The 26,405-nt window shown below is 36.8% G+C and overlaps 1 protein-coding gene across 2 annotated transcripts in view; it reads right to left on the bottom strand.

Annotated features, from left to right (window-relative positions):
• Positions 1-26,405, bottom strand: part of LOC105382736 (cardioacceleratory peptide receptor-like) — a 76,717-nt gene that overhangs the window by 27,731 nt on the left and 22,581 nt on the right. For both annotated transcript variants that reach the window (XM_048628925.1, XM_048628926.1), the window contains exon 2: positions 1,059-1,231. In XM_048628925.1, coding sequence (XP_048484882.1) covers positions 1,059-1,223 — 165 coding nt within the window. In that variant the 5' untranslated portion in view covers positions 1,224-1,231. The remainder of the gene's footprint in view (positions 1-1,058; positions 1,232-26,405) is intronic.

Below are 26,405 nucleotides of genomic sequence, written 5' to 3'. Positions count from 1 at the left end.
TGCTTTAGCCTGATTTCGGTTATCGCTATCGGCCCTACGTCGGAAGTAAATCAATGGCGGTCAATTTGCTCCAAAATCCGTACTCAGCCTTTAATCCTATATTCAACCTATAAATCGTCCACCAAAAATACTTTTTATTTATTGCGCGGCAGGAAACATGGGTCGTTGATTTTAACTTAATTTGTTTATCCACGTTTATTTGAGTTCAAGCACATTTTAGCCCAGGTTAAATTTTAATATGAATAGTAGGTTTCAAAAATAAATTTCTTAGTTAAGGGTCATTCCACAATAGCCCGATTGCCATACTAATTAACTCAAATAGGGACATATTTTAAAAAAATATAGGTACATTCGCATACAATGAAAATGTTTAGGCCATCAAAAATTTAATTTAAAAATAAATCTCTTATATATAAAAATGAATTGCTGTTCGTTAGTCTCGCTAAAACTCGTGAACGGCTGAACCGATTTAGGTAATTTTGGTCTTGAAATATTCGTGGAGTTGCAGGGAAGGTTTGAAAGGTAAGAAAAGTAGGATAGGGTAGTGTAGTGTAGTGTAGTGTAGTGTAGGGTAGTGTAGGGTAGTGTAGTGTAGTGTAGTGTAGTGTAGGGTAGTGTAGGGTAGTGTAGGGTAGTGTAGGGTAGTGTAGGGTAGTGTAGGGTAGTGTAGGGTAGTGTAGGGTAGTGTAGGGTAGTGTAGGGTAGTGTAGGGTAGTGTAGGGTAGTGTAGGGTAGTGTAGAGTAGTGTAGGGTAGTGAAAGGTAATGTAGTGTAGGGTAAGAGGCGGTATGAAGTTCGCCGGGTCAGCTAGTACAATATAATTATATATGCAATATATATTTTATTCGTCATTTATAATGATGGCGTCATTACTGGTTAGTTTCTTTTCAGTTTAGAAATAATTTTATAAGTGACTAAATTTTTTTCATTGTTTGTGAGTGTATAAAAGTACTGTACTGAAAAGAGGCATACTTAAAACTGTTATGTAATGGCTAGATCACGAGTCTACTTGCTAAGTAAATTTTAACTAGGACTTCATCAACAACGTTAACACTCACATCATAGAAATAATACACGTTCAGATTCTCGGCGGCCACGGCGACGGTGCGGTTGAGCTCTTGGCTCAGGTTGCGTGGGTCCTGGACGAAGCCGGTGGTGAAGTACGAGGTGCGGGGGGTGGGCAGCCCCGCCAGCTCCTCTTCCAGTATCTCCTCGGGGTCCATGGCTGCTGCTGTGGGAGAGAGACGGGAGATTTAGCGATGCTTTTTATAAGCGAGTCGGTGACAAAGATAGGGGAGAATGCATGCATTTACCTAATGTTTTAAAAAATGTAGAGCCAGCATTTATTGCGAAGAAGATACAATAGAAAGACAATGTATTTTAGTCATATGCCAATCATTTATGCTCATAATATATTCCATTGATATCAACCATTTTTCCATGGTAGGTACTTATGAACTGTTCGCAGAGACAAAGTCCTAATAATTCAGACTGACTACATTTTCTCTGAAGCGTCTTTTAAGCAATAATTTGATTACGGTCAAAAGAAAGCTTTCCCGAAAAGATTCAATGAAAAAAGTTTGTAGGCACAATTCATTTTCTTTCTTATTCAATTTAAAAGTAAATTGTGTCCGAACAGCAGCGTTATTTGTTCAAAATTTTGTTGTCGTATAAGATAAACATAAACACACAATAAAATAATGTGGGTAGTATATGAAACACTATTAAATATTTTACTGTAAGTATTCAGTTTATGATAAAATTACAATCACCAAAATACATATTACTTTCTAACGACTATTACATACATATTACTTTCTAACGCTTAACATCAAAACAAAAAAAAACGGCCAAGTGCGTGTTGTACGCGCGCACTGAGAGTTCCGTAGAAAGATAAGCTATCTCAAAAAACAAACTTAACTTTGCAGTTGAAATTATATTTTTACCATACATCGATATACGTCATGGTACTCATGGTCAACTTTAAATGTAAATTTGTAGTCACAATATTACTCATACCGTAAATTTGTATAGCTATCAATGCGAAATATCAGCTTGATATCTTTACCCGTTTCTGAGAAAAAGGGCGGTGACAGACAAACCAGACAGACGGACGCACAACAAAGTGATCCTATAAGGGTTCCTTTTTTCCTTTTGAGGTACGGAACCCTGAAAAACAACACTTTAAACGTTTTAACATTGGAAAATGGTGACATTAGATTGCACTCAAGTTAATAGTCCCTATTGGAACACGTTTAATTACGAATGCAACAGACTGAAAAACGCTTTTAACCCTTGACTATACCCATACCCAGTCTAACCCGCAATTTTAGTCACGTATTTTCAGCGGGCGGTCCTCCAGACCGCTTAGAAAATTTGCTTGTAATTTTTATCATATTATATTAATATGAATGGAGTGAATAAATTCTGAAGATTTATTCTAAAATCTTAAATAAAGTTTCTTAGCCCCAATAAGTACCTATTCATTAGTAAAATCCATAGTATCAAATTGAAATATAATTTTGACTGTGTTATATTGAATGGGAGATCAAAAACGGCATGTACGGTGGCCTGCGCCTAAAAGTATACAGGCGGAGTTTTTAAAATTGCTATCTCAAGCTCACATGCTGCTCAAGCACATCCACATAAACATCACTGCTACACACATCACACACAACACGTCCCTGGATTTATAACAGATGCAGCTGGTTCCTTCATCATCAGGGATCGCTATTTTAAAAACTCCGCCTGTATACTTTTAGGCGCAGGCCACCGTACCTATTTCCTACAGTATCTTTCTACGGTTAAATTGTTTTGCTCATATGTCACGTGGTATTTTTTTTTGGAGCATCTAATTTATAAATACGAGCTCGTAGCTCAAATAACAAAACATTTTTGAAACCAAAACCTCCAAGATCATCTTCCTTTTCCTACGAGAATAAGTTGAAGAAGAAGAACGTTGCGTAAAATTCAGCGTTCAATTGCATTATTCGGCCGATTCACTCTGAATATGTTAATACCTCGGGGGAGAGATATGTTAAAGTCGGAATGTCGCTCACGGTTACCGTGTCGATAGTTTTATTGCCGTGCCGTTGCGAGTGTGAAATATCTGAAGGGTACGTGAGAAATAATAAGGCACGTTTGTTCAATCTTGAAGCTTTTGTAGTGTAAAAAGACTTATACTTTAACTTTGATAGGCAGTCATGGACTCTAATCTGATTGGCCAGTGCGGTGACGATTTACCCTTAAATTGCGCTTGAGTTTGTCACGTAGACGAAAAGAAGAATTTTGTATGACACGTTAAAAATAATAATAAATGTAGGAAGTTTTTATAAGCAAGCTTTTGCAAAAACTTTGGGTCGATCAATCAATTTCATCAATAATACGATAATGACAACGTTACCATTAGTTGCGTTGCTAATCCAAACCTATACAGCATATTTTATATACAGGCTCCGTATGACGAACTTGTTTTGACAACGATTTTCGGATTCAATTACAGAGTAAATGTTATCTTATTTTGACTTCACAATAGCCCATCAGCTTCAGCTAGTTAGCTTTTTACTTTTGTTAATTTTCAAACTAACAAAGTATGAATAAATAAAATGCGGTTTGTGATTTATTAGGTAGAAGCTGACTGTGCGAAATCAACTGTAACAGATAAATATGTCGTGAATCCATAGGAAATTGTCAATGTTATCAAGCGAATCATAAGTATAATATGTAAATGACACTGTGTTGAGAACGCTTCCAGGCTAATGGTGCCAATGTAAAATAATCCATTCAAAAAGTTACTAGGTTATTATTCTTTCATAGCATCGTGGGATGCGAAAACTAATAAAAAATAGACCGAAACTAAAAGCCGGCGAAATTTTGTGATAAGTATAAGAAAATATTCTCTACACGTGCTGGATATTTGTCCTAAGGCGCTGGTTTAATTTAAAAAATCACAGTTCATTCTGAAGAAATCAAATTTAGTATACTACAGTACATAACATAGTAAATATTTACAAATACCTAGTCTCAACCGGATTGGCTAATATCCGGTTTGGTCGCACGATAATTCCTCTTCACAAATAATTAAATTCTTTAGGTATAGCCTCTGTAATAAAGGAAGTTGACAATTAATTTGTTCTTTGAAGTCAATAGAAAGTGAAGAATTTCATCTTAATTAAAAATAAGATTAATATTTACAGTATGGGGTGTGTACCCTTTTATGCGAAATTTTTACTTAAAACAAACTCATACGCCAAATTGATAATCCTATCAATATTCAAATTAAAAAGGTCTGTACTATACTTTTCAGAATCTGTCAATTTAGTCAGTCACGATCCATTACGTCCCCACTGCTGGGGCTCGGGCCTCCTTCCATGAAGGAAGGGTTTAGGCCTAGTCCACCACGCTGGCCAAGTGCGGGTTGGTGGACCCCAACACAAGCAAGCTTATGCTGAGAGAGTAGTCGGGTAAGTGAGCGACCCGACTGTGAGATGTTTTCAAGCCGCCCGAAGGCCTCTGACTAGGCTTAACGACTGCTGCCAATTTAGTATCTGAGTTAAAAAAACAGACTTCAGTCTCTTTCCTATCGATGCAGGCGAATCTACTTTTATAATTCATGAGTGGAAGCCTAATTCGCTGGAGTTTATCGCTATTAAATTCCTCCGGCAGATTTAACACGGCATAAATTCCTGTCTCGACTGTTTCACGAATGGGGAGAACTTTTCCGTTTCGTATTGTTTTTTACTTATTTGATTCTGAAACAAATTGATCCGTTGTTGTTTAAGAATATTTTAAAACTGAACATTGGGTTGATATTTTCTGTTTCTTTTAAGTATATATTATGGAAGATTGTTAATATTATGATAACAAGCTTTTTCATGAAACAGTGACATAATTGTTTCATAAGCCAGTTATTCATACTGTTTTTTTTATTACTAATGCTATTGAGTAATCCGAGTCCGTGTTGTGCTTATGATCTGTTGCCTGCGATGATACACTATTACCTATGTAAGATTAAAATATTATTCTTACCTTTCGTAACCTTTGATAGCCAACCCTTACCTTTCACAAAGGGTCCCTTAGGATACAAGTAGTATTTTTAGGATGTCACCAAGTAAAGAAAATATTTGCATGAAGTTTAGCCGGGTTCTTTTAGATTGGATTGGAAGATTTGTTTTCGTAAAAAGATTTATAGTGTTTGTTCCCTGACATATATTATACCTGCCGAGTGCTTTACTTTTTATGGACATTACCTACTTATTCATATTGTATGTAGGTACATAAACCTCACATAGGTACTTTCGTAACAACTATTTATTGTTTATAACCAATATCGATCTAGAATAGTAACGTAAGTAGTTGAATCAAAAAATTTGAACAGACATAATAATAGTATTGAAAGATCACTGAATACCTTATATTTGAGTGATCTTTATTTTTTATCATTCTTCTTTTTGCCTTAAATAATCGCTAGTTACAGTAGCTAAATAATAAATTACCTCCCATAAGCCACGGATACTGGTGATCTTTGCCGGCTCCTAAAACTCCTAATCCCCATGTTTTAGTGGACCCGCATATTTGACCTAAATCGGATAATAGTTGGGGGCACGGTTCGACACTTCCACATAATGTTAGGGTCAAGGGATAACAAAATCTCGGCACACTTTTCGTATCGTTTTTAGATTATTTCGTTCAGTGAAAAAAAAAACTAAGGAAGACATAAAAGGATTAAATGTTCGTTGAGATAAATAAATTGTACACTTCAATCTTCTATAACCACTCCCCTCCTACCTACCTCCTATACCTAGAATCTTATATTAACAACACCAAATGACTAACAAAATCCACTTTATGCCTATATTTAAAAAAAATATATATATTTTTTATTAATAATAATATATTGATGCGTAAGTACAAAGCAATTTTACGAACCTTTATTTTTTATCAGCAGCCACAAAACCCCTCATAGCTGAACCACTACCATAATTTTCATATTAGTTTTCAAGCCACTTATTCTGTGTGGAATTAATAGCCACGGACTTAGGTTTCCTACAAATTATCTAGTCTATTCCCAGACAAGGCGCCGGCTACTCTCTGAAAGTGCAGCTGTAAATCTGAAACTGGATAATTAGAATTTATGCGCACTCCTACACTGTGTACGTAAGGAATGCGCAGTTTTTTACAGTTACAGCGATTTTTTTTATTCAGGGAGTTAGGAGAGAGTACGACAAGTTAAAAACCAACATTTCAAAATTTAGTCTTGTATTGAAATGAATTGTTTTTTTATGCCGCGTAGATAAATCTTGCAGTAAATTCTAATTATGCACCCACCAATATCAGAATTGTTACACAAAATAAGTATATTTTATGTACTTACTGGAACATTTAAGAGTCTGAAGCAAATTATTTAATAAGAAATTAATTACGCTGTTATAATTCGAAGACGTATGGAATATTCATCAATTACTCCGTTATAATCTGCCTGGGATTGAGTCCCTGATCGCGAACTCATTATGACAAATGTCAACCATAATTGGATCTGAAGACAAATTAAGAATGCTTAGAGGTTCAGGTATTACTGTGAACATTTGGGAATTGAAATTAATTCATACTTATTTATTTTTAAGGATGGTACTTACATATATTATTACAACGTTTTGAGTTGATAAAAAAAAAAGATCCCGACGAATTGAGAACCTCCTCCTTTTTTTGAAGTCGGTTAAAAAGGCCAGTTACTATAAAAACCTAAAAAAATACTATCTAAGTATATAAAAAGTGCTAAAAATTAAGGAATAATTTAATTTTGAGACGAATTCTAGAATTGTCACATACAGGGTTATTGGTAAGTAGACCGGATCCTTTCAGGAGGTGATAGAGGAAGGCATTTCCAGTCGATTGAACCCAATAATGCATTATCCTAAACTTAACCATTTCGAAGATATTGAATATTTAAGGTTTTTTTAATTTTTCGCCAAAATTTTATGCTTAAAACCGAAAATAAAAAAAAGTAGCCACATTTCAATATTTTTTTTGGTTGTTTTGCATAAGTAACACCTTAATAAAGTAATTAAAATAATCAAATGTGCATTATTCGACTTATGTAAATTAGACATAATACCTCAAAATAGTTAAACATTTTGAAAAAATATTCAAAACGCAAAAACAAATAAATTAAATTAAAAAAGATTTTCATATGACATTTTTTTGTGCACTTCAGCTTAAAAACATGGTCAACTAATAAGCTTTCAAACAAGATGATTCAATACCAAATTGATTAAGGTATCACCAAGATATGGCCAAAACAACCAGAGAAAGCGGAGAAAACTGCGCAGGGGTTTCCATACTAAAGTTAACAGGACTGAAAACAATCACACTTTTTACCTTTAAATTGGGCTAATTTTGTTAGTTTTCCTGTTGAATTTTGTCCGTCTGTGCTGGTTGTTTTGGCCATATCTTGGTGATACCTTAATCAATTTGGTATTGAATTATCTTGTTTGAAAGCTTATTAGTTGACCATGTTTTTAAGCTGAAGTGCACAAAAAAATGTCACATGAAAATCTTTTTTAATTTAATTTATTTGTTTTTGCGTTTTGAATATTTTTTCAAAATGTTTAACTATTTTGAGGTATTATGTCTAATTTAAGTCGAATAATGCACATTTGATTACTTTAATTACTTTATTAAGGTGTTACTTATGCAAAACAACCAAAAAAAATATTGAAATGTGGCTACTTTTTTTTATTTTCGGTTTTAAGCATAAAATTTTGGCAAAAAATTAAAAAAACCTTAAATATTAAATATCTCAAAAATGGTTAAGTTTAGGATAATGCATTATTGGGTTCAATCGACTGGAAATGCCTTCCTCTATCACCTCCTGAAAGGATCCGGTCTACTTACCAATAACCCTGTATATTATGTGACAATGTTCAATGAAAAACCTATATTATATATTGATATACCTAGTCCTTCTAAATGTCCTACACCTACAAACTAAACGACTGCTTTAATTGTTAGAACAACCTGCCCTTAACCGTATTTCACAATGTGGTCTCCTGTGTAGACCACATTTTGAGCTGGCATCTTGACAACTTTGTGTTGTAGCCTCGTACAATGTATCTACATTTAGTACACGTAGTAGGACTATGTTATATGTATATGTACTTATACGTCCACTTCTATGTTTCAGTAGGTGCCCTGATAAAATAAATGCAAATATCTACCCATAAACTACCTAATTATGTTTAAATTTACTTATTTTTTTATTAATTCACATCAATTTTAGATAACTGCGTCTTATACAGGCTTTTCAGCTGGTCAGAGGGCCAAGTGTATGCTTTTTTTAAACAGATTTCAATCGAGCAGTGAAAATCGACACAACATATTTGTCTCGATGTCTGTTTTACTCGCCAATTCTTGAAAGGTGTAAAAACTCGCACTCTGCATATAGACAACCGCACATTTAATAACACATAATATCAAATCAAGAAAGAAAGCTACCCTAAAGATAACACGAGGCGTTACTTAACGCCTTAGGTGCAATGAATGAAGCTCAAAAAGCTATTATTCGATGTCAAATTATAAAAGCTACGAACAGAATCGATATTCTTATGTACTTTTCCTACATAATTATTACACCTCCTGTGACTTTTCGTCCCTAATCGTTGATCGATCTTGACAAGTTAATGCTACGACAGGGACGACTGGAAAAGTAGAAAAAAAAATATAGGTATCTCAATAACTTTCGGGTTTTGGAATGTCTCAAAGAAGAAAATACTTCACATGACTTCTATCAAATATGTATCGGTCCATGTGCCGAGCACCCTGTATAGCACTTGATTGGTTTTATTTTAATTATATCAGATATTGAAAGCTTTTGTTGAAGGCCCTTTTATTTAAGGTTTCTTTTTAAATAACGGAATCGTAACAAAGCTCAAAGATGTTACACAAGAGTTGATTTTATATGTACAATTTCCAATATGATGTTTTATCGATATAAATAACTGTAAATCCGTACGTAAGCGTTTTTTTAAGAAAACGTTTATAATAATTATTTGAAAATGTTATTATTAATAAGCTAATTTGGTGGATGGTGTATGATCCTTATTATGACCAACTGAATTATCCTCACATTTAGATTGAAATGAACAGCCAGTCCACCGCAAACTTTGTAACAACTGCAATGATCCCAAAACTTTGTACAAGGACCGAATTAGGGTAAAAAATATTGGTCAAACTCTAGGGAGGGTATACAAAAAGTGACTCTTTTTGCATCGTATTCATAAACATGAGGGGAATAGGGTCACTCCATTTGCTATAGCTCCCATGGGACGTGGCCCGTGTCTACTGTCTACGGTATAGTTATTATTGATAACTATGGTTACGGGTGTGGTTGAAGGGTTCCTGAAATTAACTCTCAGACCTGTGTGTGATTTCAAAACGGACCTGCTTTTAATATAAGTTCGAAAAAATACAATACGATTGCGACATTTGCGACATACCTATATAAGGTTGTTGTTAAGGTTTGAGCCTTTTTCATGGTGTGATAAAATGACGTATGAGTCATGGAGTTTTTACTTGAAGTAAGTATAATAGGACAGTAGATGACTATACCTTTCTACTGATCACGAATAAAACTCGCCCTGTGAGCGTTGGTACTAACTCTAATTATTATTATTACACAACACAACCAAATTATATATCAATCGCTCATCTCAACTTTTCGCGGCTATTTTTAGAAAGAGACAATTTGTCGCCGGTTATAATAACGAGACTTTACAAGACTCTTGCCGTCTCTACATAACGAGGTATCGTAAAACCTTACCCTTTATTTCATGTATCGGTGGGTAAGAGCCGAAAGCTTACAAGAATACTTTATTTAAAGGCAATTTTCCGAGGTTTCACTCAAGTACCCAATTATAATGGAGATACCAGAATCTTTTCAAGTGGTCTGTCTTGAATTACCGATATTTTCCATTTTATTTTATGTTAGGTGTATCATAAAGAGATTCAAGTTTAAACTTAAGGTCAACACAAAATTTATATAAGTACTTAAGGTGCAATTTGACTCTATTTTCAGGAACATATTATAAAGCCCATTACTACACGCACCGCGAGCCGAGCCCTGAGCCGTACCGTGGACAAATCCGTCATCACACTACACGAGCCCCTAGTTGCAGTCCAGTCGATTGTGAACTTTACGACCCTTGCACAAGGAACATATTAGTAGTATTTGTACTAGCCGCGAGCCACGCTCACCAACACATTCACACATTGACGCGCCCGTGAATGGGAGCCTTAAGACCACGTATAGGTATAAAGTTTAAATAGGAGTGTTCCAAAACTTCCGGATGGGTGGTCACTGTAGTGACTCCAAGAAAGTTTCCTCTTACAGCTACCAAGAGTACCAAGTCCGCCACAAATAAGTAGCCGAGAAACTTAAGGTGACAAGGCTTTCTTGAGGAAAACTTTGCACAAAAAATAGTTTATTCCACGTAAGATTTTTCAATTTCTATGTTTTGAACCAAAAGGGTTTGATTCAGAGTTTTTTTCGCGAATTTCCAAATGCCTTAGTACTTACATAATTTGCTCAAAATTATACCTGAATCACCCCCTTTCAGCGTACTTTCCCACTTTTCCAACACCACGCTTACTATAATACTAACAATGGCAGACTTTAAGTACTTGGCATACTATTATTCATTATACTAACATTATTTTGTAATATAACTATAGATATAAGTAGTTTTAAATTGTGTAAATTTTACTTCCAAGTCTGGATACGCGCCCGCCGGTGTAGGGAGATCAACAACAAACTTATAACTTAAAAATACAAGTCACTTCACGGTTCATTATTCACGTTAGGGTTTTGATTGCGATGGAGTTTTTTTCGACACAATTGGTTTCCTCCTAAGAAAATGTCTGCAAAGTGCAAATTCATTTTGACTCCAATGTGAGTATTTTAAAAGTTTTCTTGCTTGCTGTTAAATATGTAAAAATACCTATTTATAAAAAATATATTATTTTTAACTAAGTAGGTTACCTTTTAATCATCATCACCCAATAATCATCCACTGCTGGACATTGGCCTCTCTCAAGGAGCGCCTCAACACTCGGTCCTGGGCCTTCCTTATCCAACCACTACCGGCTACCCGCCTAAGGTCGACAGTCCAGCGGGCAGGAGGGCGTCCCACGCTGAGTTTGCCTGTTCGTGGTCTCCTCTCGAGAACTGACCAGCCCACTGCGCACTGCCACTTCAGCTTGCATATTTTGACAGCTATGTCGGTAACCTTAGTCCTCTGACGGATAGCCTCATTTCTGATACGATCCATCAGAGAAACTCCAAGCATAACTCTCTCCATAGCACGCTGAGCGACTTTACCTTTGACTTTTTAATGATTAATATAATGACTAAGTGCTATAAAAGGATTGACTAGTGAGCTATATTAGATTAAAGCAAAGATTTTAAATTTCCTAGTCCCTCAAAGCTATGTGGTATACTGGTATGGTAGCTGAACACAAAGGTTCGTCACGCATAAAATAATAGAAAAACACAAGTCACTTTCCACAGGTTTAACAATAACCACTATATTACTTACTTATATTATTATTTATTTTAATTTTTATTTAACTCTTTATTGTACAATTATCACAAATGTGGATTAATTACCCTTTACTTCGCAGTAAATGTACTTTACGGAATGAAAACAGGAAAAAAATGCATTCCTGTAAACAATTTTCGGTTTCACGAAAACATTCCCTACACATCGAGTTTGTTAATTCTTAAAATAAAGCGAATGTTCTCGGATCAAAGCGTTGAATCGTCAAATAAAAAAGTTAGTACCTTGGTAACCCATTTACGATATTTTAATGTACCTATGTACTAATTATTTGAGTAATTTCTTGTACCTCTTGTATTACTACTTGTACTTCAAATAAATTACTATTAGAGTAATGAAATATTTCGATTATCACATAGTGGATGAATACCACAGTACCTATTTGAAGACTTTTAATATAATTTCTGTGCGGCTTCTTATTAAACTAACTAGTCGTTTAATATTGACACCTTATAATGTTCTTATATTATTACTTGTGTTATAACTACCTGGCCTGTTTAACATTCATAGACTTCAAAACAAGTTTCAAATTAGTTATTTTACGCTCGTCCAGCTGTATAAAGTTGCAATGTTCGTAATTGGGACATCCTAACTAATATTATAAATGTGAAAGTAACTGTGTCTGTCTGTCTGTCTGTATGTCTGTCTGTCTGTCTGTCTGTCTGTTACTCTTTCACGCCAAAACTACTGAACGGATTTGAATGAAATTTGGTATACATACGGTCTAGACCCTGGGAAAGAACATAGGCTACTTTTTATCCCGGAATTCCCACGGGAAAACTTTTTAAGGCGAAGCGAAGCGCGCGGGAACAGCTAGTACTGTATATTATTACAACTTGTACAATATTGCAAATTACTATATTGAGGTGTTATGAATTTGGAATTTAGATGAGCGAAATTAAAACTTGATGCTTTAATATGAATATTGATTCATCGTCATCATTATTAATAATAATAATAATATGTGGGGACATCTCACACACGGCCATCCGACCCCAAGCTAGGCAGAGCCTGTGATATGGGTATCGGACAGCTGATATATCTTCACAAATACATGGATAGATACATATTAAATATAATAAATATCAACACCCAAGACCCGAGTACAAATATTTGTCTTTAAACAAATATCTGCCCCAGCCGGGAATCGAACCCAGGACCTTCGGCATAGCATTCAGGGCCACTAACCACTACGCCATTCGACCGTCTAATAAGAAAGCCCGGCATTTTATGCTAGGTATCCTTTTAAATTATTATGTTGAAGATTTCAAGATGGAATTTATAATTGTACAATTTTCCTTCAGTATCAAAATATCAACAAAACTAATTTCTGTTGGTGTTAACAAATTGAAATACCTTAACACCATTATTATTAAGTACTAAGTAATTGTTCCCATTTATCGTATGCCACTGTTAATGTTCCCGAGAACATCTTAGCATTTAGCCACTATCCACTATACGTTGAGCTTTGTCTACAATGCTCCTAATAGAGAACACGAGCTTTTGTCACTGTGTTTAGTTTTCTTGTGGCTCAGTTGTAACTGGTTTCAGTTTATATGTACTAAATAATATACATATTTAATTCAAATTCGTAAATACCTCTAAAGCAACAAAATCCGAATTTTACTAATTTAGTAGTAGAAGTTATCGTATCGTAATCAGATCAAATGGGTGTTTATATTCGTACGATAAAAGATTGTTGTATTTTTCAGCTTTTTTTTTATTATAGCTTTTTAATTTCAGTAACCTATTGAAATAAAACTATTTAGGGCTCGGGGGGCTGACTGTATATGACGAAAAAAAAATTGTGCTTCTGTGCGAGCCACGACTCTATTTCGTTGTAATAAACGTGCCGATTACACGACGCTCTCGTTCGTTCGTTTTTCGTCAGTATAGAGTAACCCTTATGAAAAAAAATTGGCAAGACACCACACTAATTATAATAAAAGTCTTTCAAGTGTAGTTTGTAAGTAGTAAAGTCACGAACACAATTTCGCTTGATAATTCTAATCACACATGGTTTGATTAGACATTAACGACTACTGCCAGAATTTAGTGCACGCATTTTATTATCTTCACGAATACTAATTTATCTAAATGTTTGTTTTTATGTAGGATACTAGCTGTAGTTTATGTCTCTTACCTAGATTAGATCCTGACATCACGTACCACTATAAAAGGTATTTTTTGTTCGATCTAAGCGAGATCAATGAACTTTATTTTATTTTATTGAATCGGTACAGAGAAAAGTTTTTGATACCTCAAAGTAGGACTTACGTGTATAATATTTTTTTAGATAATCGTTTGCGAACAATACTGACACTGCACTTATCCATGGGATTACATCATTCCATCAGGCACTTCAGCGATAATAAATAGGAATGAGATCCAATCAATTACCCACATCTTATTCCGTCGGTGCCACCTCATTGGCTGAATAGAAGTCTTGTCACGTTTTTATACCTCCCTAATTGGCTGACAGATTTATCTTTGTGGATCACCTCAGTGAACGCATTATCAAACTCTTTAGTGCCTTTAGTATGCGAAAACGCGGTTACAGAAAAAGAAAAAAACTTTTTGGCATCTTTATTTTGGCGCCTTGTTAATGTGGCTGTTTTATATGCTTTTTGTAGGCCCGTAAAATAAATACTTTAGAATTTTACGTTTCATAATATTATTCAAGAGTGCGGATGTTGTTAAGTGCGAACTGTTTTTGTAGAGCGATTTCAGGAATGTTATTTAAAAGTGGGAGGGTGTCTATAGTGTTATTATTTTGAGTAACAAAATTGTATAATGACGCCATCTATGATTGTCTATGATTGACATTTGTTCTTAATAAATAAGTCGTTAACTGAAAGTGCGTGTTTTAATAGGTTATGGGCTAATTTCCTGATTTTTCTTAAGTAATTGTGGTGTTACGGTTTAAGAAAAACGCTGAACTTTCGTGAAAAATGGCTATGAACTATTTGCAAAGTGTTCCCAAACTGAAAGGGAGGGAAAATTATGATGAGTGGAGTTTCGCGGCAGAAAACTTGTTAGTGCTAGAGGGCATGATTCAGTTCATCAAGCCAGCTGAGCCCGGCGCGGATATCAAGGCTGCAGACGACGAAAGGACTAAGGCAAAGCTAATTTTGACCATTGATTCAGGATTGTACGTTCATATCAAGGAAACAAAAACCTCGTTGGAACTGTGGACAAAACTGAAAAACATGTTTGCCGACTCCGGCTTTTCAAGAAAAATCTCTTTGCTGCGACATCTAATTTCAATCAGGCAAGAAAGCTGTGATTCTATGACTCATTATGTCACGCAGATTGTCGAGACAGCTCAAAGATTAAGAGGAACCGGGTTCGCCATTACAGATGAATGGATTGGTTCGCTATTATTAGCAGGGTTGCCAGAAATGTATTCTCCAATGATCATGGCAATAGAACATTCAGGAATACAGATTACCACAGACGCGATTAAATCGAAACTTATCGATTTGGAAGTATCTTTCAACTTGGATACAGGTGGCGCTGCATTCGCTGCAAACAAAACGTATTCGAAGACACAGAACAACACTATAAAAAAAAATGGCTGTCAACAACAAACCAAAATGGCTTCAAAACAGCAATCGAAAAAAGTGATTTCGTGTTATAAATGCAAAGAAATCGGGCATTTTAGAAACCAATGTCCGTTACTGCAGAAAAATAAAGAAACGAATGCATTTAGTGTGGTATTTCTGAATGGACAGTACAGTAAAAGCGAGTGGTACGTTGACTCTGGCGCAAGTGCGCACATGACATCGAATGAAAATTGGATAGAAAACGCAAACTTTACGCCAAATTTAACAGAAATTACGGTAGCCGACAGTACAAAGGTACCCGTAAAGTGCTCCGGGGACGTGAGAATAACTACAGATCGCAACTACGACATTACAGTGAAGAATGTATTGTGTATACCGAAGTTGTCAACAAACTTGTTGTCAGTGAGTGAGCTCATCAAAAACGGAAACAAAGTTGTGTTTGAGAGTAACAATTGCTACATTCGTAATAGGAAGAATGAATTGGTAGCTACGGCACATTTGACCAATGGTGTTTACAAGTTGAATATCAAAACAACAGATTGTATGTTAGCCGCACCAGCATTGGCGAGTGCAGAATTGTGGCACAAGCGCTTGGCACATATCAATAGCAGCGACTTGAATAAAATGAGAAATGGCATCGTAGAAGGAGTGAACTTTTCTACTTCAAGTGACACAAAGAAGGAGAACTGTGTTACATGTTGTGAAGGCAAACAAACAAGGCTGCCATTTGCACATAGTGAACACACCAGCTCGGAGACACTTCAAATAGTCCATGCAGATGTTTGTGGGCCCATGGAGAGTAACTCTATAAGTGGTTCACGGTATTTTTTGCTCTTTGTGGATGACTACAGCAAGATGACATTCATTTACTTTCTCAAACACAAAAATGAAGTATTCCAGAAATTTAAGGAATTCAAAGCTATGGTAGAGAACCAACAGAATAAGAAGATTAAAGTACTGCGTACTGACAATGGAGGAGAATTTTGTAATGGTGTGATGGACAACTATTTGGCTAATGAAGGAATAATTCATCAAAAGACTACTGCATACGCCCCAGAACAGAATGGTGTTTGTGAAAGAGCGAACAGAACAGTGATAGAAAAGGGACGATGTTTGTTGTTTGAAGCCAAACTTGATAAGAAATTTTGGGCAGAAGCTGCGAATACAGCAGTCTACCTGAAAAATAGATCTGTTACATCAAGTCTAGTTAACAAGACACCTTATGAATTGTGGCATCAAAGAAAGCCTGATCTAAGTCACATACGGCTATTTGGAAGCCCAGTTATGGTCCATGTTCCCAAAGAACAAAGATTGAAATGGGATAAGAAAGCAGAACAGTTTATACTTGTTGGATTCTCGGAAAATGTTAAGGGATATCGAGTCTATGATCCGAAGAGAAATGTTGTAACATTGAAAAGAGATATAATAGTGATGGAAGGAAAACAAGGTATAGAAAATACTGAAGAAACCGCTATATGGATACAAGATGAAGAAAAGAACTTGACTCAAAGAGGGGAGACTGAAACGACAGACAGCGTGGAAGAATCTAGTATAGAGAGCAGAGATTCAGTGGGGGATACTAACATAAATGAATCTCTGGCTAGTCCAAGTTCTGGCTCATCGGCTCATATGGATCCAGAGGACACGAGTATTAACACAATGACTGATACTGTCACACCAACAGATATGGCACAAGGTGAGATCCAAGATCATGGAGTTGGTGAAGTAGTTAGAAGTAAGAGAGAAAGAAGACCTCCAAACCGCTATGGTTATTCAAACATATGTACATCAAATAACTTGCCTGGAGCCGAGGAGATCAACTTTTCAGAAGCGCTGAATGGACCTGAAGCTGAGAACTGGAAGCTGGCCATGCGTGAAGAGTTGCAGTCATTCGAGTACAACAATGCATGGGAGCTCGTTGATATACCAAGTGATACTAACATAGTGCAGTGCAAGTGGGTGTTAAATAAAAAACTAGATGTGAATGATAAAGTGAGATATAGGGCAAGACTTGTTGCTAAAGGTTTTTCACAACAATGTGGCATTGATTATGTGGACACATTTGCTCCTGTAGTGAAACATTAAGAATGTTATTTGCTCTGAGTGTACAGTGGGATATGGACATTACACATTTAGATGTGACCACAGCATTTCTTAATGGACACTTAAATGAAAATATTTTTATGTATCTTCCTGTGGGTTTTGAATGTAAAGACAAAGGGAAAGTTTTAAAACTTAAGAAGGCTATATATGGATTGAAACAATCATCTTTAATGTGGTATGAGAGGGTCAAAGATTGTTTATGTGAAATGGGTTTTAAAATGAGTTGTAATGAACCATGTGTATTTACAAAATTTAGTGACAACATAAAAATAATTGTAGCTGTTTATGTTGATGATTTTTTGATATTTTCAAACTGTAAAAATGTTACTGATAATGTGAAAGCTACATTAAGCTCAAAGTTTAGAATAAAAGATCTAGGCTGTGTAAAACGCTATTTAGGCATGAGAGTGAATGTAGATAGAAACTCAAATACTGTAACCATAGATCAAGAACATTATGTAGAACAGTTGTTGCTTAGATTTGGAATGTTTAATTGTAGACCTATGGATACTCCGATAGAATGTAAACTAAATCTTGATAAAGCTGAAAAATGTACAACAGATGTTCCTTACCAAAGACTGATAGGTAGTCTTATGTACTTAGCTGTGTTAACTCGACCTGACATAGCATATACTGTGAGTTACCTAAGTCAATTTAATAATAGTTACAATGAAACTCACTATAGTCAAGCTAAAAGAGTGTTAAAGTATTTACAGAAAACTAAACATTATTGTTTGAAATATTGTAAAGATAATATTAATGTAAAATTGGAAGGTTTTGTCGACGCTGACTGGGCAAGTGATACCTTGGACAGGAAATCATACACTGGTTTCTGCTTTGCTATGGCCGGTTCTGTTATATCTTGGCAGAGTAGAAAACAGAAAACGGTATCTTTATCAAGTACCGAAGCTGAGTATGTAGCATTATCTGAGGCAGCAAGGGAAGCTACCTACTTAAGAAATTTATTGTATGAATTGACAGGCAAATTGAACATTGTAAAGTTACATTGTGATAATCAAAGTGCAATGAAACTAGCAAAAAACCATCAGTCTCTGAATAGGACTAAGCATATTGATGTGCGCTTTCATTATGTTAAAGATGCGATAAAATCTAATTTAATTGATGTTCAATATGTGTCAACTCAAGATATGCCAGCCGACCTTTTAACAAAAGGCTTACTGTCAACCAAACATTATAAATTTTTAGAATTGATAGGTCTGGTTCCTAATTAAAGTTTAAGTTGTTTGTGTTTTGTTATTATAAATTGTTGTTTTAGAAACATTTTGTTAAGTAGGGGTGTTATTATTTTGAGTAACAAAATTGTATAATGACGCCATCTATGATTGTCTATGATTGACATTTGTTCTTAATAAATAAGTCGTTAACTGAAAGTGCGTGTTTTAATATATAGGTACATTAATATATGTAATATTATGACGTGTATAACTTTTGTATCTATTTTAATTCCATTTGAAGTTTAATTAAATTAAGAGATTCTAATTTCATTTCTTACGTCACTAAAGTTAGTGCGTGTTAAACCTTCTATATTGCACCGTGAATATCATGAAATACTTAGGTACTGTTCGGAAAATATAACTTTTACTTCTATGAGTTCTATGTGCACTAAAGCCTAAAAAAATATCGGCTAAACGTCCGAGAAATACTGAAACGGATTTTAAGAGACAAAAAGTCTAAGTTAGCTCCAAAAGAGAATGCCGAAAATCCGGTGAAAAGGTCAGATTCCTCACTAATTCCCTAATTACTGATCGTAATCAGGAAAGGTGGAATTCCGAAACTACTGAAATACCGGGAAGCACTCATCCAAGCTATCGCCATCTTTAATACAGTTCAACAAAACCAGTGCAGCGATCACAGGATTCGCTACTATTTTCGAAACTACACAAACATATGGAAAAAAACAACGGTCACTTTTGGAACAATCAAATTTGCCTTACATTTTGACAGTGACAGTTGACGATACTGTTCTTTTCCAATGTTTGTGTAGTTTCGAAAATAGTATAGAATCCTGTGATTGCAGCACAGTACGTATTTTGGAGTGGTAGGTGCTATACTAAAACATAAACACAAATCAATGTTTGGATCGAAGGTTTGTCATTGAGAAAAGGTTTTAATAACGCACCATAACGCGCCATGCTAGATGTATAGCATACATCACGCGTTTTATCAATAATAATACTAACTATATTCAAATTTTCAAAAAGGATGGAGGCATAAGACCCATCGCCGTTGGCTCCACCCTCAGACGTATAGCTTCCAAAGTCTGCTGCCGTCAAATTCTACCAAAGCTAAGCACCTACCTGCAACCCCTCCAACTCGGCTTCGGCTCCAAGGGAGGATGCGAGGCCGCAGTCCACGCACTGCGGACCTATATCGAACACGACGGTGGCGAGGTTGTCCTCAAAGTCGACATCAAAAACGCATTCAACTCAATAGACAGAGGTACATTCCTAACTGAAATAAAAGAACTCACACCAGAAATATATCCATACCTCTGGCAATGTTATTCATCCCCATCCAATCTCATCTACAATTCAAATCTCATCCACTCCGAAGTCGGCTGCCAACAAGGCGATCCGCTCGGCCCCGCCATCTTCAGCCTCGCCATCCACAAAACGATATCCTCCCTGAAGTCGAAGCTGAACATGTGGTACCTTGACGACGGCACTCTGGGAGGCGAGTCTGACACCGTGCTCGACGACCTCCGTACACTCACGGACAATATGAGGGAAATAGGCCTGGAACTCAACAGCTCTAAGTGCGAAATTTTCATCCCATCACATATTATATCCGAAGCGAGAAAATCGATAATCATCCAACGCTTCAACTCATTAGGCCCCAATATTAAAATACTAGACGAAACATCTCTGCGCCTCCTCGGAGCTCCCATCCATGAACAGTCAATTAACAACTTCATATCTGAAAAAATTAACTCTTTCACCAATAAAATCCCACACCTCCTCAAAATAAGTAAACACATGGCTTTTCAAATAATCCGGTACTCACTGTTTGTCCCCAACTTCACATACATACTAAGATGCAGCCCCATTTTCAAAAACAAAACAATCCTTTCAGACATAGACAACCTAATACAAAATTCACTCAGTAAAATATTAAACCTACCATTCAGAGACCGCGACTGGCTCCAGGCCTCTCTACCCATCCGTTTCGGCGGCATCGGTGTCAGAAAGGTGTCGGATGTAGCCCTACCCGCCTTCTTGTCTTCAACCCACAGCACACTGGCCTTGTATAATAAAATTATTCACCCATCCTTGGGTGTTTCTGAGGTCTCGTGCTGTGGTGAAGCCAAGGAGGCATGGCAATCGATCTGCCCTGGTGAGGCACTGCCCGAAAACCCGCACTCGCAGCGTCTGTGGGACGAGCCCAAATGCCTGTCTACAGGAAGGCACCTGCTCGAGACGAGCCCCAACAACACAGAGAGGGCAAGACTCCTGGCGACGGCAGAACGCGAGTCAGGCCTCTGGCTCCATGCCCTGCCCTCGCCGAAGGTGGGAACCTTCCTCGACGACAGGTCTTTCCAGACGGCGATCGGCCTTCGGCTTGGCATGAAAATTGTCCAGCCCCATCACTGCCCGTGCGGAGCGGAGGTCAGCCAACTTGGCCACCATGGCCTCTCGTGCAGACGCAGTGCCGGCCGCCTGTCCCGCCACGCCGCACTGAACGACATCCTGCGCCGGGCCCTTGTGTCAGTCAACACCCCGGCGGTGCTGGAACCTGCCGGTGTCATCCGCGACGACGGAAAGAGGCCCGACGGGATGTCGCTTATTCCCTGGGCACACGGGAGGTCGCTAGTGTGGGATGCCACGTGCGTCGACACACTGGCGGCGTCACACGTCCCACACACATCCAGGGCGGCGGGAGCGGCGGCTGGTACTGCTGAAAACCTGAAACGGGAGAAATACAGGTCGCTCGACAGCACATACCTATTTCTCCCGTTTGGCGTTGAAACGATGGGGCCATGGGGTCCGGATGCCAAAAGTTTGGTAAAAGAGATCTCTTCCCGGCTCGCAGACGTCTCAGGGGACAAACGAGCCGGGGCGTACCTCCGCCAGCGCCTGAGTCTGGCGATCCAGCGGGGCAATGTCGCCAGCGTGTTGGGAACCCTCCCACAGGGACCAGGCTTAGAAGGTCTCTTCTACATATAGTTTTAGTTATGTACATAGGTTTAGTTTGTATAATATATAGGTAGTTTAGTTTGTAAATTGTATAAATAAATAATAATTAATAAAAAAAAAAAAATTAAGTAAGTAAAAAAAAAAAAAAAATATTCAAATTAAATAAATAAGTACTTCATTAGGTATCTCCAAAGTTAATAAATTCCTGTAATAAATTCTATGCTCTACAAATTGTAACATGTGTATATAGTAATGCAGTTCAGTGGTGTACTCACATTTACATTCATTTATAAATAGATCATTTACTGTAATTACCATACCATCCACAGCAAACTGATGTGTTTACAGTCGATTTATATTAAACAATAGATAAACAGATGAGATACGGGTCCTATTCCGACTTTAGAATCCAGGGCACGTCCATCTAAATCTAGAAAAAGTTTATGTTCTTACTCCTTACTCTCGTAAATGTCTTAGGGACAGTGAAAAACTTATAATGCTATCTCTTATAGCGTGCATTACTATATACACATGTTACAATTTGTAGAGCATAGAATTTATTACAGGCGCAAGTCATGATAGTTTTATTGAAAAAAAACCCCAATTTTTTTTAACATTTATGTAATAACTAGCTGTCCCCGCGCACTTCGCTTCGCCTTAAAAAGTTTTCCCGTGGGAATTCCGGGATAAAAAGTAGCCTATGTTCTTTCCCAGGGTCTAGACCGTATGTATACCAAATTTCATTCAAATCCGTTCAGTAGTTTTGGCGTGAAAGAGTAACAGACATACAGACAGACAGACAGACACAGTTACTTTCGCATTTATAATATTAGTTAGGATTTGAACATGATGCGTAGTTAAATGAACTTCAATATTGCACATGGCGTCATAAAGCTAGCCTTTTCTGTTTAGGAGTAATTTGGGGCTAGATTCCCTGCAAGCAATGAACGGGTTCATTGCTTGCGATTAACTAATCGTAGGATATAATTTACTAAATTATGGAAGTAAATATTGTGACAAGCACGTCAGCACTTGTTTTTGTTGCAAAGTTAGCTTTGTCGATCTCTATGTAACTTTCTTATTGCTTCCCTACATTCCGGCGACATGGCGGCAGTCGATTATATTGCCAATCAAACGTTAATAAAAAGAGTGGAAATGGCCACGTTATGGGATCAACCCGCAGGTGGTAAACACATGAAAGCCAAGGCTGTACGTTACATAGCTCACATAGTTTTCCAGATCATAATATTATTTACTACTTACTTTCATGGGAGATGACCGTGAGTGAGGATGAATTACTTTTATTTTTGCACCCCTAAAATAACTAAAGTACCTCAAGGTTAAGGTTGCTAAAAGTAGTGCAAAAGACGACGGCGGCGCATGATGAATAAAAATTAAAGAATTAGGGAGACCTGTCGAACATGTACATAGTACAATTAGTAAAAGGAAAAATACCAACTTTACAAAAATACGAATAAGTACTTTTAAAACACAAATTCTAGCCTTAGCCTTTTAGTTAGGTAGGTAGGTTTTAGAGAATTAAGCTTAGCTACCTTTGTGTCATCGGCTTATGAACCATTCAGGGGTTGAGCCCTATAATGAAAGCTCCCATTCATTGGAAATGTCATTTTCTAACAATTTCAGTCGCCTCACGTACGCACCTTCGCTAAATCGAGTATATGGGCCTCGGAGGGCTATCCCCGAGTGTTTCTAATTAAAAGAGGGGCCCAGTTGGACTTGGTCGTAAAATTTTAGCAAAATACCAACATAAAACGGTTATTCTCTGTAATGAACTTATTATAATTCTGTCGGACTTAAGTGAAGAAGGGTACATTTTATGCCCAAAACATGTTGTTTGGTAGATGTTATTTTAAATAAACATTTGATACAATACTGATTAGATTAGATACTAATTTCGTTTATTCTAATGAGTATAGGTACTTACTCTATAAAGTACACTCACGGGCAATGAAAAGTTTTCACTAAGAAAAGCACCAAATTACTCCTGAACGGAAAGGATAGCTTAATAACGCCTTCTGCAACATTGAAGTAAATTTAACAGAGCATCAGAATATTACCAACTAAAATTATTTTGTAAAATTTTAAACTAAATGTTTCAAAAAATTGGGATCGTGTTTCTGCATTTTGTGAGTGGAACTTTTTCATTGCCCATGAGTGTAGTAGTTAAGTCTTATTGTAAATATAAAATGTAAGTCCCTACTTATATTTAGAAAACTCAAACACATAATCAATCGCAGGCTTCATTTGAACTGGGTATTCAATCCACTTGAAACTTGAGCAGAAAATGGCAGAACAAATGAATTTAAACTTGGCAATAATAGAATTTACCAAGGCAATCCGATTACATGTTTTCTAGGGTACATTATCACAAAATCTACCCCAAATCGCTTTTATGTTTGAATTTTGAAGGAAATGTATTTATTGTGGTTTTGGATATTTACGTAGCTACTAATATAAGGTTATTACAAAATATGTAAAATAAGACATTACCGTTTTGTAACATACGCAAGTAGGTAGGTACTATAAAATCTTACAAAGCATAAGATCGAAGCTTTTACCAAGATTATTTTGCTGTAAAGAGTACATTGGTATAAGGCATCTTCAGAGGCTACGCAATTTTCTACGCAATGTAAAAAATATTACATTTTACTTTTCTTTCATAAAGATATTCTATGAATTATGATGTCTGTGGGACTCATGTGCACAATATTAAAATCTATAAGAATAATATGATAAAAAATCTGGCTTAATAATTTTGCTTGTGAAGTTATGAAAAAAAACTATGACTTTAATAATTCACACAATATACCTAGTAGACGACCGGTCGTTGCATGGGTTATTCGAGACTGGGTTACTGTTGTAATAAGAGTCCCTGGTTCGATCTCGAGCCGGGAATATCTGTGGTAATTGTGGTATATTTAGTACTAGCTGTTCCCGCGAGCTTCGCTTCGCCTTAAAAAGTTTTCCCGTGGGAATTCCGGGATAAACAGTAGCCTATCTTCTTTCCAAGGGTCTAGACCGTATGTATACCAAATTTCATTCAAATCCGTTCAGTAGTTTTGGCGTGAAAGAGTAACAGACAGAGAGCGCTTCGCTTCGCCTTAAAAAGTTTTCCCGTGGGAATTCCGGGATAAAAAGTAGCCTATGTTCTTTCCCAGGGTGTAGACCGTATGTATACCAAATTTCATTCAAATCCGTTCAGTAGTTTTGGCGTGAAAGAGTAACAGACAGACAGCGCTTCGCTTCGCCTTAAAAAGTTTTCCCGTGGGAATTCCGGGATAAAAAGTAGCCTATGTTCTTTCCTAGGGTCTAGACCGTATGTATACCAAATTTCATTCAAATCCGTTCAGTAGTTTTGGCGTGAAAGAGTAACAGACAGACAGACAGACAGACAGACAGACAGACAGACAGACAGACAGACAGACACAGTTACTTTCGCATTTATAATATTAGTTAGGAAGCATAGATAAGGTATTCTGTGTTCCTGATTTTGCCCAGTGTTGCATTTACGTCCAATAGTCCAATGGTCGATTACTAGACCTACACACACTGGATAAAGTGGTTGCAACAATGTACCTCTGCCTACCTCACACATTAGTACCGCAGTAGAAGGCAGCACTATAATATGTATATAGATAATGTATCTTTCCCATTGTATCTATTTCCAATCGATAGTTGCGAACAGTGCATTTACAATTTGCTTCAGTAAACAGCCGTGCAATATATTGACTGAAGAGCATGTGGATATTCACCAAACAAATGTGCGGTTTACCCTCCCACCTCCATGTCAATACAATCTAGGCAAGTGCCTAGACTAGGTACTTACGTAAGTCATACTTTTCCATCCATGAACCATCAGATGAAATCGATATTATGTAAACATGCTGTTATTGCTGTTGCGCTATGCTGATTTAGTATGACGTATGACGTACCAAGCGCGCTAACGCGCCATCGATATTGCAAAATTCTTTCACTAAATACTACCCGATACAAATGTGTCAAATTTTGTTAACGGGAAATAAAAAGGGATTTGATTTCAGTGTGCATGAAACAGTCATCAGATCAGATTAGAGCCGTCGAAAGCCTCTCTTTTTCCGTATTTCAGAAACATGTTTGTTTAAATTTTCGGCAGCCGGTGCCCCCGGAACATTCCACCGCTTACGTAAATCACATATCGGAAATTATCGAAACCCCGCGCATGAATCAGTTGGCAGCATTTATGAATTGTTCAATCTACACGAGCCACGAGCCTATAGGGTCTACTCTTGCTTTATAAATATGAAATTTAGCAGAGCTGTTTGTTATGTAACTTAAAGGTACATTTAAAGCAACAAGATAAGAGTCGTGGATACAGCGCAACAAATCTCCGAAATTTAGTTTTTTTCAAGTAAAAGTAGCTTCACGGATCAACTATTACGTAGTGAATTCCACTTAAATTAGAACCATGTGACTGCAGAGGCTACCTGTCCACATTACGCTCATACATCGTATCTGCATTTATTTCCTAGTCTCGTTTTACTTATAGTATGTATTCAAGATCATCTTGACAGAAAATTTTTGGCCACCCCTACACAAACTTTAGCCTATGCCCACAACTGTGTTGAGCCGATAAGGTGGTCTATTTTATTACTATTGATTTTAACTTCCATGATAGAGATATAAGTGTCAGCTTGCAGAAGTGACAGTCAAGTCATATTATCTGCCGAAGAACCAATATCCGTAGTATAAGGGTATTGGCCTTAGTTTGATTTTATTTACATAAAATCTACATAATCTTGTGTACAAAGACAGATAGTACGTGAAACCCAAAACCCCTATTTTCTGCTAACAAAAAGGAGTTTCTGGGAGACAAAGTGGGCGCAATCGAGATACTTTATGAGTCTCCTTACATTTCATAGGCCGTCATCCAGCTGGGTGAAAGGAACTTTTATGTTGACAGTCGGTAGGTA

Source organism: Plutella xylostella, chromosome 22, assembly GCF_932276165.1.
Source record: "Plutella xylostella chromosome 22, ilPluXylo3.1, whole genome shotgun sequence".
In the NCBI taxonomy this organism is placed as follows: Eukaryota; Metazoa; Arthropoda; class Insecta; order Lepidoptera; family Plutellidae; genus Plutella; species Plutella xylostella.
This window is presented reverse-complemented; position numbering and strand designations above follow the sequence as displayed.